This window comes from Pieris brassicae, chromosome 9 (assembly GCF_905147105.1).
Source record: "Pieris brassicae chromosome 9, ilPieBrab1.1, whole genome shotgun sequence".
Taxonomy (NCBI): domain Eukaryota; kingdom Metazoa; phylum Arthropoda; class Insecta; order Lepidoptera; family Pieridae; genus Pieris; species Pieris brassicae.
This window is the reverse complement of record NC_059673.1, coordinates 8,729,853-8,742,115: the sequence shown is the minus strand read 5'-3', so window position 1 is coordinate 8,742,115 and position 12,263 is coordinate 8,729,853. Positions and strand designations below refer to the sequence as shown.

At 32.6% G+C, this 12,263-nt stretch overlaps 2 protein-coding genes across 5 annotated transcripts in view; one reads left to right on the top strand and one right to left on the bottom strand.

The window, feature by feature from the left end:
* Positions 1-12,263, bottom strand: part of LOC123714540 — an 81,590-nt gene that overhangs the window by 64,326 nt on the left and 5,001 nt on the right. For all 3 annotated transcript variants that reach the window (XR_006754327.1, XM_045668820.1, XM_045668822.1), the window contains exon 2: positions 567-717. Coding sequence is in view for 2 of the 3 variants with exons in the window: in XM_045668820.1 (XP_045524776.1) it covers positions 567-670 (104 nt within the window). In the remaining variant the exon portion in view is untranslated. The remainder of the gene's footprint in view (positions 1-566; positions 718-12,263) is intronic.
* Positions 5,496-11,132, top strand: LOC123714543 (proteasome subunit beta type-2-like). 2 transcript variants are annotated; one of them, XM_045668829.1, is made up of 4 exons: positions 5,496-5,646; positions 9,613-9,806; positions 10,511-10,673; positions 10,872-11,132. In XM_045668829.1, the coding sequence occupies exons 1-4, from the start codon at positions 5,538-5,540 to the stop codon at positions 11,030-11,032; spliced, it is 627 nt and encodes a 208-aa protein (XP_045524785.1). In that variant the 5' UTR covers positions 5,496-5,537; the 3' UTR covers positions 11,033-11,132. The 2 variants fall into 2 exon arrangements, with proteins under 2 accessions (XP_045524785.1, XP_045524787.1); XM_045668831.1 differs by having other exon boundaries at positions 5,529-5,656.

Below are 12,263 nucleotides of genomic sequence, written 5' to 3'. Positions count from 1 at the left end.
TTAAACACTTGGCGCCTACTGAATGCTGTCCCTGTCATGGTCAATTCTATCTGTCTCTGTCAGAGTAAATTCACAGAGATATTGTGTATACTATGCGTTCAATATACTTATTATATTTAATTGATTTTTTCTCGACATTATCGTATTGACATAGTGTGTAAGGATAATGTATGTATTCTGTAATAAATAAATTTTATTGCATGTTTTAGTGATCCCTATTTTTTTTAAATGTGCCTATGTCAGTTATTGAAGATGCAGCGTTCAAATGGTGAAATAATTTTTAAAATCGATCAAGTAGTTTTTGTGCAAAAACATTACAACCATGTTTCCTCTTTATAATACATATTAGTGTAGATAATTTCTTCAACTTGGTTATACAAGAGTGGCTAACGCCATCCGTATAGAGTGGAGGCAAAGGTAAAACCACGATAAGTGTAAAATATTTAATGAGATCTAACGACTTTCACTAGATGGCGCGATTATAAACATGTTTAACAACATTAAAGTAAATACAGGCTATCTAATTATCTGTCTTGAGAAATAGGTGGTAATAATATCAAACTTACTTCGACTTCGTCAGTCCATTGGCGAAAAGGTAACATACTCCCGACACTATCCCAGCCAGCAGCCCCAAGCTGACTCCCGTAGAGAGGGACAGTGTGTCTGGCATTGTCTCTTTGAACCCGGTTCCACTATAGTCTGGAGATCATTATGTACCTGTAACAGAAGTTTATTAATATATTTACTGAGTACAGTAAAAACGTATGTAACGCTAAGTTCAGCCAAAGTAAAACTTTATCTATTTCTATTTTATCGACGTTCATAAGTGTACATTGTGTTACCTATATGAATAAATGATTTTTGACATTGACTTTGAATTACGTCCTTCTAGTTTTTGTAGTAAAATTATTTTTTGTAGCATGCCGTAATATCCGGTATCTCATTGTGGAAGTCAAATCCAACTTTAGATTAACGGACGTTGTTGGTTTGTTATTGGTTTGAAGATTTCGTATTTTCCATACAAACAATAGCTTACGTAGTATTCAATTATAAATTAATGGTTCTGACATATTGTAAGGATATAATATGACCAACAAAGTATAATGTATCATACATTATGCTATTTTTTTTTCCATGATTCAAGGTAACACATAAACTAAAACTTTTCTTATAACAAAACATAATTTGAGACTTAACGTTATTTTTTTGCAAAGGATAATGGATATCCATTTAGATTAACACATATGAAAAATGAACTTAATGAAACTTGGTTAATATAGATCTCATGGGACTAAGGATTTTGTCATTTAAAGAACTGTCATTTATCCAGTTTTTCATTTAGAAAAATAATTAAAATTTTAGTTGTATACCGTCAATCATAATCGGATCGAAATTTTGCAAATGCTGATAATGAGTTATATTTACGTTTGGACGAAAATCTGTCTAACTTGTACAAGGAATTAAGCTACAGAGTCTAAATTATTAAGGTAATCATCCTGATTACAGATACCAAAACACCCATTTACAATGGTAATTCGATGAAAAAGAGACAGGTTCTCATTGCAATTCTCGGTCATAGAGATTTCTCACTTATCCAGGCTTCACTCAACCAGGATTCACAATATTAATTTCCATTCAAGAAGTATTTTGATGAAAGCCGTAAGTATATGCTTATAAGCTTATAGCTTAGGTTTCCGTGAATTTTTTATTGTTTATTCATCTTAAATGGGTTGGGTGTAGACCTTTGTAATACTAGTTAATATTATAATAAGTGTGTGTAGCGAGTACGTAAGATGTAATAACGGTCGGTAAATCATAAGATTTATTTGCGGAATGAATACTTAAGATATAGCGAGAAAACCGGCATATTTTACACCCAATATTGACGACGGGTGAAGCAGCATGCGTACTTCAAGTTGCGAATAGAGAAACGTCAATTAAAACATATAGAAATCATGCACATATGCGGTCTGGGCGTGATTTTTTTATTTTTACTTATCTAGGCATCAACCTAAAATACTGAATAATAAAAATAAACAACGCTGGTTAACTTAAAAATAAGGATAGAGTTTGTTGCCGTGTCCATAAGGTTTGTGCTGTATTTTAATTATTATGCCGTCTGTCATTTGTTATCCAGTTATAAAATCATGCTTAAGTTGTCACTGACAAGCAATGCATAACTGCCTTTCACGAGCGGCACCTTCACACACGACTATTGTATAATAACCAGATTGACCCCTTCAATTAAATCTTAATTAACATTTTAATGATATTCTTAACTAAAATCTTTTCGGCAAATTTATTTCTCATTAATTATAAATGTGGTCTGTTTTTATTTTTATTTATTTCAAGTACAACTTCTTATTTGTATGTGTGTCAGACGGCTATGACTGACTTGCTTGCTGACACTTTTTTTGTCAGGCTGCCTCCATTATGTGTATTTAAGAAGGTAATTTTTTGCGCCGTAGTTAATGTGGGCCGTAAAATGAAAATAATAGTAATGATAAAAAAATGTTTTAAGCCATCAAAAGTGTGTGTTAAATCAAATATTTAAGAGATCGCTACAAAGCAATCGAAACGTCGAGTTATTTTTTTATAGGATAGGGAAGTAAGGCGTACGGGACGCCCAAAAAGGGTAGTCATCGCAGCCCATGGATACACATTTTAGACACGAGCCCTTTTTAAACAATTGGAGGCCGTATCTCCCAGGGAAGACCCCCACAGGTTTGTACCCTGGGACAGGGAGTCGATTTTACAGTGAGCTACTTGGCAAAAGAAAATGTCTTGTGAAGCGGACTGTGGAAGACTTCCAGGCATGAAGGTGATGCTGATAAAATTTCTAGTTAACGGCCCGTACGGTGATGACATAAACAAGTCTTCAGAACTCTCTCCATAGTACTCTATGTAATCGCGTTTATATCTATCAAAAAAGTTTTATTTAAGTTTGTTACTTAAAACAATAAACAAAACATATATTATTCTTTACGTTCTCACAGTTCAGTCTTACTTAACTTAATGTCGGGAATATATTTGGAATGTATGACAAATCCAGTATCACTTGCGTCGCTTAATTTGCTGGCTCATCGTGGTTTCTCGGCATCGCACCAACGGTTACTCGTTGAAGAATCTTCTCAAGAGATGTCGTTGGTGACCTGGGGAGGAAAGTCGGGGTTTGGTCTTTCTGGGAATTGCTGACGTAGTCAGATGAGCATTGCCTAGATAATGCCAAGTATGCCATGGTCTGTTATGTAGTGGAACACTACTGTAATCTGAACCCAAACCTGTCTAGATCATTCACGTCCTGGTTACCATAGAATCAGCTGCAGCCACGCTCAAGAGTCCCTACTAGTTATCATGTTAGTTCTATGTAACAATAACTTAATCTTGAAATCGCATTAAGCGAGGATGCAGTGGTGTGAGGCTCCCACGAAATCCGTTATATTGTAAAGCTTATCGCTGTGAAATATTGGTTTAAGTAATGTATGGGAATGGGCACTAATGCTAATGCTTGCATCCTAACATCTCGACATTGTAATGCAACAAAGAGATCGTGAATTAGGGTGTAAATCATTCATATCACTTTTCATGCTCACCGACATCGTAATGTTGCCTATATTAATTACTCTACACTATAACTCATTTAAAAATACGTCTCTATGGTAGTCAGTAGCCTTAAAGCGAGCTTTAAGGAATAACCACTATTGAATATGACTATGATATATAGAAGTATTATGCGTGGTCATAAACATAGCTGTTTGTCATTATCTTAAATTTAACTGTTTATTATTACAAAGTTTGTATATCTTCAGATATTGTATTGAACCTTATAAATACTTGTTTGCATTAGTGACCAGTTATTTTACCAATAATATACATTAATTAAAAGAAAATACACACTTAACCACATTAAGAAGAGTCAATTTACGACTCTACTACGGTATAGGTACCACAAATTTATTGCAAATAAAATAAACCAATTTTGAAGATTACCTTGAGGTAATGAGGTGAGTCTTAAGATTGAAGTTTTATCTTAAATGAATAAGCTAAGAATAAAGCCTCGAAACTTTTCTCATTAAGACCTGTTTGTTAAAAGGCTTAGTTGAAACGAGGTCTATTGGAAGTTCTAACGATGATCGATGGTAAAGAAAATAATGTGGAAGATGCACTCGATTATAGAAAAATAGCCATCCTATTGTTTACATCCTTCGGGTTTGGCTTTGGTTAGAAATAAACATCGAAGCAATATATAGTATTATAATAATAAATTGAAAGGGAATAATTGTTATAATAAATCAATATTTTCTAAGCAAGTTAATCCAATATGGATTAACATTAATAATATTTTAACTGTTAACTATACCACTCAATACTGGAGTGTGTTTGGTAAATTACTCTCTTAATAGTCGCAATTAATGACAAATTATGCTTTGTTTCTGGGCATAAATAAAGTTTTGTTATACTTGGTTCTTCAATAATCAGAATACGGTCAGTGCTAAAGTAAGTCATTTGATATGCGACATAACGACTGAATGTCATATCTTTAATACCTTTGACACAAAAGCAGGACATATTTATTTTATGCTTAAGAAAAACAGTTTAATTTTTAATAATTCTTGGGGAAAACAAAAATAACGTAGTAGAGTTTTAATGTTAACATATTAAAATTCACTGTTTTCTTAAAGAGATGTTTAGTTAGATTTGTTATAAATACTCATATTATGCAAGTTTTTAATACATTTCAAATAAACGTAAAATTGTGGAACAATGAAGATAAAGCGGACAAATATTGACTCTTAAGATACTACGTTGTGTAAAAATATCTATTTTATGAAAGGGATATTGCCTCAAGATATGATAAAATTCCTGCCCGTAATACCTTTATATGACATTCTATGAATTTTTCAATAAAACGATTTATTTCCATTTAGCTAGCTCTTTTATATATATATAATGTATAATTTAATTTAGGTTTGACTAATCTGAAATGAATATTATAATAAAAACATTTTTGGAGTATTGAGTGTGACAGTGAATAAATACTTTTTCGTTCAAAATAACATTTTGATCCTAATCGTTACGCCTTTATAAAGTTAAAGTTACCAAATTTCTACTGAAATTATTAGGTACTAAGATATGATAAAATACCTGAAAATATTACATGCGATAAAATATTAATTAATGTACACAACTTATAGGTATTTCTTCTTTAGATTTATTATGGTACAGACTTATAATTGTAGTCTCTTAAATAGCTATTGACTTTCTTGCACCTAATTATATACATCTGATATTTTTCTATAATATTCGTTAAGAAAGATATATTTAATTGATTTATACGATGAAAATGATTTCTTATATTCAAATTATAACAAAAAATCTTTATTTAACCCTATTATTGCATAGGCAAGCTCTGGGCAAACAGTATCTGTGGAAATGGGATTTTGCATACGGTATGTACAGGTAACATTTTTAGACAATCATTATTGACGTTTCATTTCACAAGCTTTTTATATTTTTTTTGTATTTATTTTAAATCAATGGCTACTAGTTTATTTCTACAGTGTCTGCTTGGTATGCAATGTAAGGATTTCTCGATCATAGCCGCGGACCAGAACAACACACAAAGTATCATAGTTATGAAAGATGGTGAGTCATGGTAATAATATTTTTTGCATTAATATGTTTATCGATATCTATATTGGCAAAAGTTGTTTAGTGGTATTTCTCTAAAACAAAATACTCCTCACCAAAAAGTAACCTTCTGGTATAAGCCTGCCCATGAGGAGTTTTCGTTTTGGTACAATTATCTAAATCTACAATTTACGAGTAGAAACTTTACGTAACTAATTAGCTTAACTTGTGATCCCTTTTGCTAGCTCGAACTTGTTAAGTTTTAGACGCTCAAACGAATTTATTACATATCGAAACAGATTGGAAAATATATTAAAATTTGATCCCGTTTGGTGTATTTCCCTTTAAAAGCTTAATATTCTAAAAAGTATCTGCAAAGTTTAATTGAATTCAGTTTATTTATCATCACGACAAGGTGGTATTGCCAAAGCGGACCCATGAACTGTTAATGCCACAGTCGGTACGTATCTGTACAAAAATTCATCATTCATTTTGAGTAAATTATAAATTTGTATGTAAAGATTTAAATGCCTTATTGTTTCGTTATATTTCTTTTAAGTAAACATTATTTAAAAGTAATCGCAAAATAGTCCGGTCACACGTGATTCATAAGAATGGGTGAAACGATAAAACTACTCTATTTAGGTAATCGTTTTATAATAGTTGAACAAATTCAAATCACGTTCAGCTAAAGTGTAACACGCACACACTATGCCATAACTATTTAAAACGCTCGCATTGCCTTTTTAGGTACTAAAGATGTAATATCAACATCTTATGTCGTATATTTTTTTCTGTTTACGCTTAATGCAAGGTGCATACTAAGTGTGATAAAAAGAAAAGAAAAAAAAAAACATGTGTGTGTACCTATGTGCACGCGTTAGAAATTATATTTCTTTGGCGTAACAAGATAAAAATCTTTTAATTTTTTTTATCTTTCGCCTTATTCTACTTTTATAGAAAAAAAAAACACTAATAAAAGAAAAAAAAGGTACATTGAAAGTTTTATTATAACGTATCTAGTTAAATAAAGTTTATTTAAATATCACAAAAATAATATTTGTACATAATTGAAGAAATTGACATTTTTTATTTTAAATCTTTATGACGACGGTGTGCCGGTGTCGGTATTTTGTGTGTAAAAATTTACTTTCATAATTTTTCCCTATCGCGCTAAAATAAGTATAACTTCAATAAGAAAATACTCTATTATATACAGTAACAGGATATTTAGGTAAAGTGCACTAGCCTCCACACTAGGTTTCCCTGTGTTGTGGTCAGCCAGTCTCTTCCTTTTAACATGTTAAGTGTATTTTCTTTTATGTTTACTACATAACATAAATTTATAATTAAACTATTTTTACACATTAAGAATATTTTCTGTATTAGCATAGGATAGGTTGAAAATACGTTGTTTGATATTTTTAGTGAACGGATGTAATGTGAATTTTTAAATGGTTGTGAAAATTTTGTTTATAAGGGTCATAGTTCGCGTTAAGAAGTCTGAACTTTAAGGTCTCGACTCTGAATATTACTAAACTGCCTACGCCGTCTACATCGCGTATTGTTAATGCACATGGACCATTTTGATTCTAAGATGGTTTCAAATTTGTAGGCACAGAATGTCTTACTAAATGCTGTAAAACTTCATAACTTGTGGTTAAAACAACACGTTTTGTGGTCGTAGTTTTAAATCCCAACAAAAAAATAATGTTTTGGGTTTGAAAGTACAACTGGAAGAAAGTGGCACAGGTCTGGGATCGGTGAACATTTTATCGTTTCATCATCATATCATAATCATCATACATCATAAATCATCAATAAATAGGCAGTCCCTTTACGTCATATTCACGCCATGTGTAACTCCCGTGCCCAACTGGAAACAAAAAAGACTGCGTAGATGTCTATATCTCTAAAAGTACTAAACCAATTTATATGGACGAACAAGATCATATTTGTCGAATATATTGTATTTCCAATAACACATATAGGTCACAATGATATTCTCTATATACAATAATTTAAAACGTGCGTACAAAGTCACACCAGGTAGAAAGTATAATAATAATAAAAGCTCGTTTATTTTCCAATCATTACAAAAGTAGAATATACAGCTTACATTTGGTACAATTCTTTTTATCCTAATCCTTACTTCAGTACCATTGATTGGAACCCCTTCACGCGTAAAGGCAGCGTTTTGCAAATATCTCTCTCCATGGCTTTCTTTCTCAATTTGCTGCTAACAATTCTTATTTCTTCTATCCACCTGTTTCATGGCGCCCTGTTTTCGTTTTTCCTCTTGGTCCTTTCCATATAGTCTTTAAATTCTTGATACATGGCTAAAATTGTGTATCATAGCTACTTTCACAGCGTTATGTCGTACAGTATTCTACCGTGGGGTGCTGCTGCAGAGCTGCTTCAATCCATATTTGTGCAGAAGCGGGCTGTTCGGGGCATTTGTTGTGATTTTCCGAGGGAGTCGGTACGGCATAGGTTTAAGGAGTTAAATATTATGACACTATCTGGTCAATATATCCTTGAAGCCTTGTGTGTACAAAAGAATATAAACGATTTTAAAACAAATGGTGACTTTCACCAGTATAATACGCGAAATAGAACTAATTTCAGTGTACGACCAACCAGGCTCCAGAAGCTAAACTACTCCTTATATGGAAATTGTATCCGTTTTTACAACAAACTCCCAAGGGAAATTAGAGAATTATCACAAATAAATTCATATTAAATCAATAAAGCTTTTTTATAAATTTAACGAATACTTAAATGATTAGGATCATTTAAGTTATTATAGTATTTATTAATCGTTAATTCGTTATTATAGTATTTATTAATCCTTGGGATTGATTTGCTCCAGTTCAAACAATTTGTATGACTCAATACTTCGCGATTAAAAAGAGTGGTGGAAAGTTTATTGCCAGTTCTTCTTGCCCGCTCTACGCCCTTTACTTGCCAACTGGTAGTAAATGTAAATTTACTATTAATTTCACTTCTTTTTGGCGTTCATAGGTGTACTTGTTTACCTATATGAATAAATATATTTTAAGTTTGAGTTTGAGTATGCCTTGCCCATTGCCACTTCTTTTTTAGGGCATAATGTTAATTTTGGTTTTTGTCTTAATTTTACCCATTTTTATGTTTTTTTCTTATTTGCGTGTTAACGCCTTTTTCTATTGTTTTTCGGCATGCTATAGTAGTTTGGTTTTTATTTTTGTGATGTATGTCCACAGTATATCTATATTATGGTAATTAGTATATTAAATGCTGATGTAACAGATTAGTATCTGATTTTACTAATAAGATTTTAATAATTAAATTAAATGGCAATGTATAATTTTATTTCGTCAAAAGTGAAATGTACTAGCAGTATAATGAAAGTGATTACATATTATTACCATAGTATGTGGGTTGGCGTTTTATACTAGGTCAAATAAGCAATTATAAGATATATTATCACTTCGTAACTGACAAGATGATTGTTAACAAGGTTTATAGGTAAAATAAATTACGTTAAGGTTTTAAAACAAGGTTAATCAATGTGTGTGTTGTTTGACATGGGCTATTGTACAGCTGTTTTATTAGCTTTTTTAAGACATGAGTCACAGGAAAAAGTAATTTACCTACTCTAATAATACTCTACTCAAATTTAGTTGTTTACGTTGTTTTCAGTCCCAGATAATGCTAATCACGCTCTTAAACAATACTTTCCAACGAGACATCATACGAACACTGTGGTTTACAATCGTATACTATATTGTTATTTTCTTATTACATATTTTTTGATATGTTAAATATATAATTAATAATTATATAATTGTGGTGACTATGTCAAGACTTACCCAGCTCCAGCACCCGTACTTTATAAATTCCAATATCATTTGATTGGGTTTTTGTACCACGCAATCCCATGAAATTGTATTTTTCCTTGAATGAAGCCATCAGAACAAATATAAAAAAAAATTACAGACGAAGACAAGTTAATGCAAGTCTCCGATAAATTACTGATGGGTGTAAACGGAGACTCTGGTGATATCGCACAGTTCAGCCAGTTCATCAACAAGAATCTGAAGCTGTATTCCATAAAGAATGGATACCAGTTGGACACAAAGGCAGCGGTTCACTTCACAAGAACTACTATGGCCGATATTTTGCGAAGAGAAGTAGGTAGACCACCTCATTATACTATCAATGCATTTAGAAATTATTTCAGAAGTACCTCGTTCAAAATGGATCAGTAACGAATATTCAATTTCGTAAATTAGGATCAGAAATCTGATATTTATAACAGTTCTGTCTCTATGGTCGATAAAAATGTTACCCCGAATAAACCTTGTATGGACCAACAACTAACATAATTACTGGGTTACTACGTTGGAGAGTATAGTAGATAGTTCTGGGCCGTGACTTCAACGGCTGGTCGCGTGGCAAGATGTAAACCGTGCTACCGTGTCCTGCCTTAGGCGATTGCTAGCGGCGCCGTGGGGTTTGAGTCCCACATAACCCTCTACCACAAGGTAATCACGTCTAGGGAGTGTATACGTAACGTATTTATCCACGCAATATGAAATAAGATGTTATTTTCCAAGAGATTTTACAGTACAATATACAGACCCAATACAACCCAACAGGTTGACAAAGCTTAATCATTAAAATAATTTAGTAATTTAAATAATATCATTCGTTAACAATACTATTGACTACATATTCATTAAAAATAAGTCTAATTGCATCGATTTAACTATACTACTCTGCGTCTTGTCACCACAGCGTTTATACCATTTGACAGAAAGAGACAAGATAGTTTTTAGTGAAAAGATTTTTGTCTTTTTCGTTCTCGTGTCATTTCATATTTTTATTTCACCAGAACCCATTCATATTAAACCTTCTCATCGCTGGGTTTGACGAAAAGGAAGGTGGGCAGTTGTATACAATGGACTTTCTGGCTTCTTGCGTGAGGCTTCCATTCGCTGCTCATGGATTCGGTGGCCTCATGAGTATAGGCATTCTTAGTCAGTATTATAAACCCAGTAAGTAGTACGTTCATAAGGCCAAAGTAAGTATACTGTGTCTAGTAGTTAATGTAAACAGAAAATTTGATTGCGCCGACGCATGATCGACAAGATTGCATTTGTTTATTTGATCTAGTTCTTGGTAGATTTGTAGGTAATCAGCATTCCGTACCTAGTCCTTAGACATGCCGTTTCCTCACGTATACTCTTTTACAGCTCTCAGCGAAGTGGAGGCATTTGAGGTAATTAAGCTCTGTGTTAGAGAAATACACAAGCGACTATTTATGAATCTGCCTAACTTTGGAGTGAAAACTGTGTCTAAAGATGGCATCAAAACTTTACCAACGATAAGCCAAGCCAGCTTTGTTGGAAAATGAGATAATTTGGTAAAACGGTATTAAGATAATACTTCAAATTAATTTTAAAGCTGAGTTTTTGTGAGAATAAGATTTATATTCTTATTATAAAATTGTATGGTATCGTAATATAATAAATTTGCGTTTTTAATACGTTAAAGAAGTTACTTTTAATGTAGAGTAATCGCCTAAAGACATACTAATTACAAAACGGAACGGAACGAAGTTCTAAGTGATATATTGGGCAAAAAAAGTTTAGTGAAGTACATATACATATATGTATTATCATGTTATATATCGAATAATTAGTTACTTTTCTTCTCTTTAAGTTTTATGTTAACTTAAATCAGTTTAATTAAAATAGTGTTGGAGCAGTGTTTGCGTAGTAGCTTCAGCGTCTCTCTTCCTTGAGCTTGAATGGAGGAATGAACTTTCTGCCTATGTCCGCATTTAACATTCGCTCGAACGGTGAAAGAAAACATCGTAAGCATACCAACTTACCTTAGACCCAAAAAGTCGAAAAGGCGTTTGCCAGGAGGCTGATCACCTACTTGACTATTAAAAATGATCACGAAACCGATATAGAAATCAGAGACCCTAACAAGGTTGTCGCACCACTGTGTTTTTTATGTTATTAATTAAAATAAAACCAATAATATAACATTTCTTAACTAGCCTCAAAATAGTTTAAAATATAAGCAGTTATAGTATAAACATATCGCATAATGTGTCCTTTAGATAGCAAAGTAAACATACTCAAGGTGCGAAACTAAGGTGATAAATGCCGTCACGTTGGTTTCTCATTATCACATCAATCTTACGGCAGTGCAGATTTTTTTATGTTTTTACCTAAACAATTTTCTCAGATCCTAATATCATAATTGTTTATTGTTTTGTCGCTTTACCTTGAGAAATATATAATTTATGAAGTACATAAAGAGTCGTTGGTCACACAATTGTTGTGTCGTCTTGATTTGTTTTCCCATTTGAATAATGAATTAACGCTAAGCATATGAGTTCAGTACAGCCTGCTTACTTTATAAAACTAATTAGTTCAATGATTAACTGAATTCGTCTTAAAGCCTAGCGCGTAGCCTAGCGTCATCTAAACGTGAAATTTCAATATCTCAGTAGTACTAGTCCTTAGTCCTTAGTACCCGAGGGTGATTTCTCTCTTGGTTTGTGTAAAAAGGTGTTATGTCGAGCCGCATATAGACCGGCAAACTTAACCGCTACGAGAGGAGCGTAAATG

Bases quoted from the DNA above. Each gene is read 5' to 3' on its own strand.
- LOC123714543 (XM_045668829.1), top strand. From the start codon at position 5,538: ATGGCTACTAGTTTATTTCTACAGTGTCTGCTTGGTATGCAATGTAAG. The intron at 5,647-9,612 runs GTGAGTCATGGT...AAAAAATTACAG, and splicing joins TATCATAGTTATGAAAGATG to ACGAAGACAAGTTAATGCAA. The intron at 9,807-10,510 runs GTAGGTAGACCA...TTATTTCACCAG, and splicing joins CCGATATTTTGCGAAGAGAA to AACCCATTCATATTAAACCT.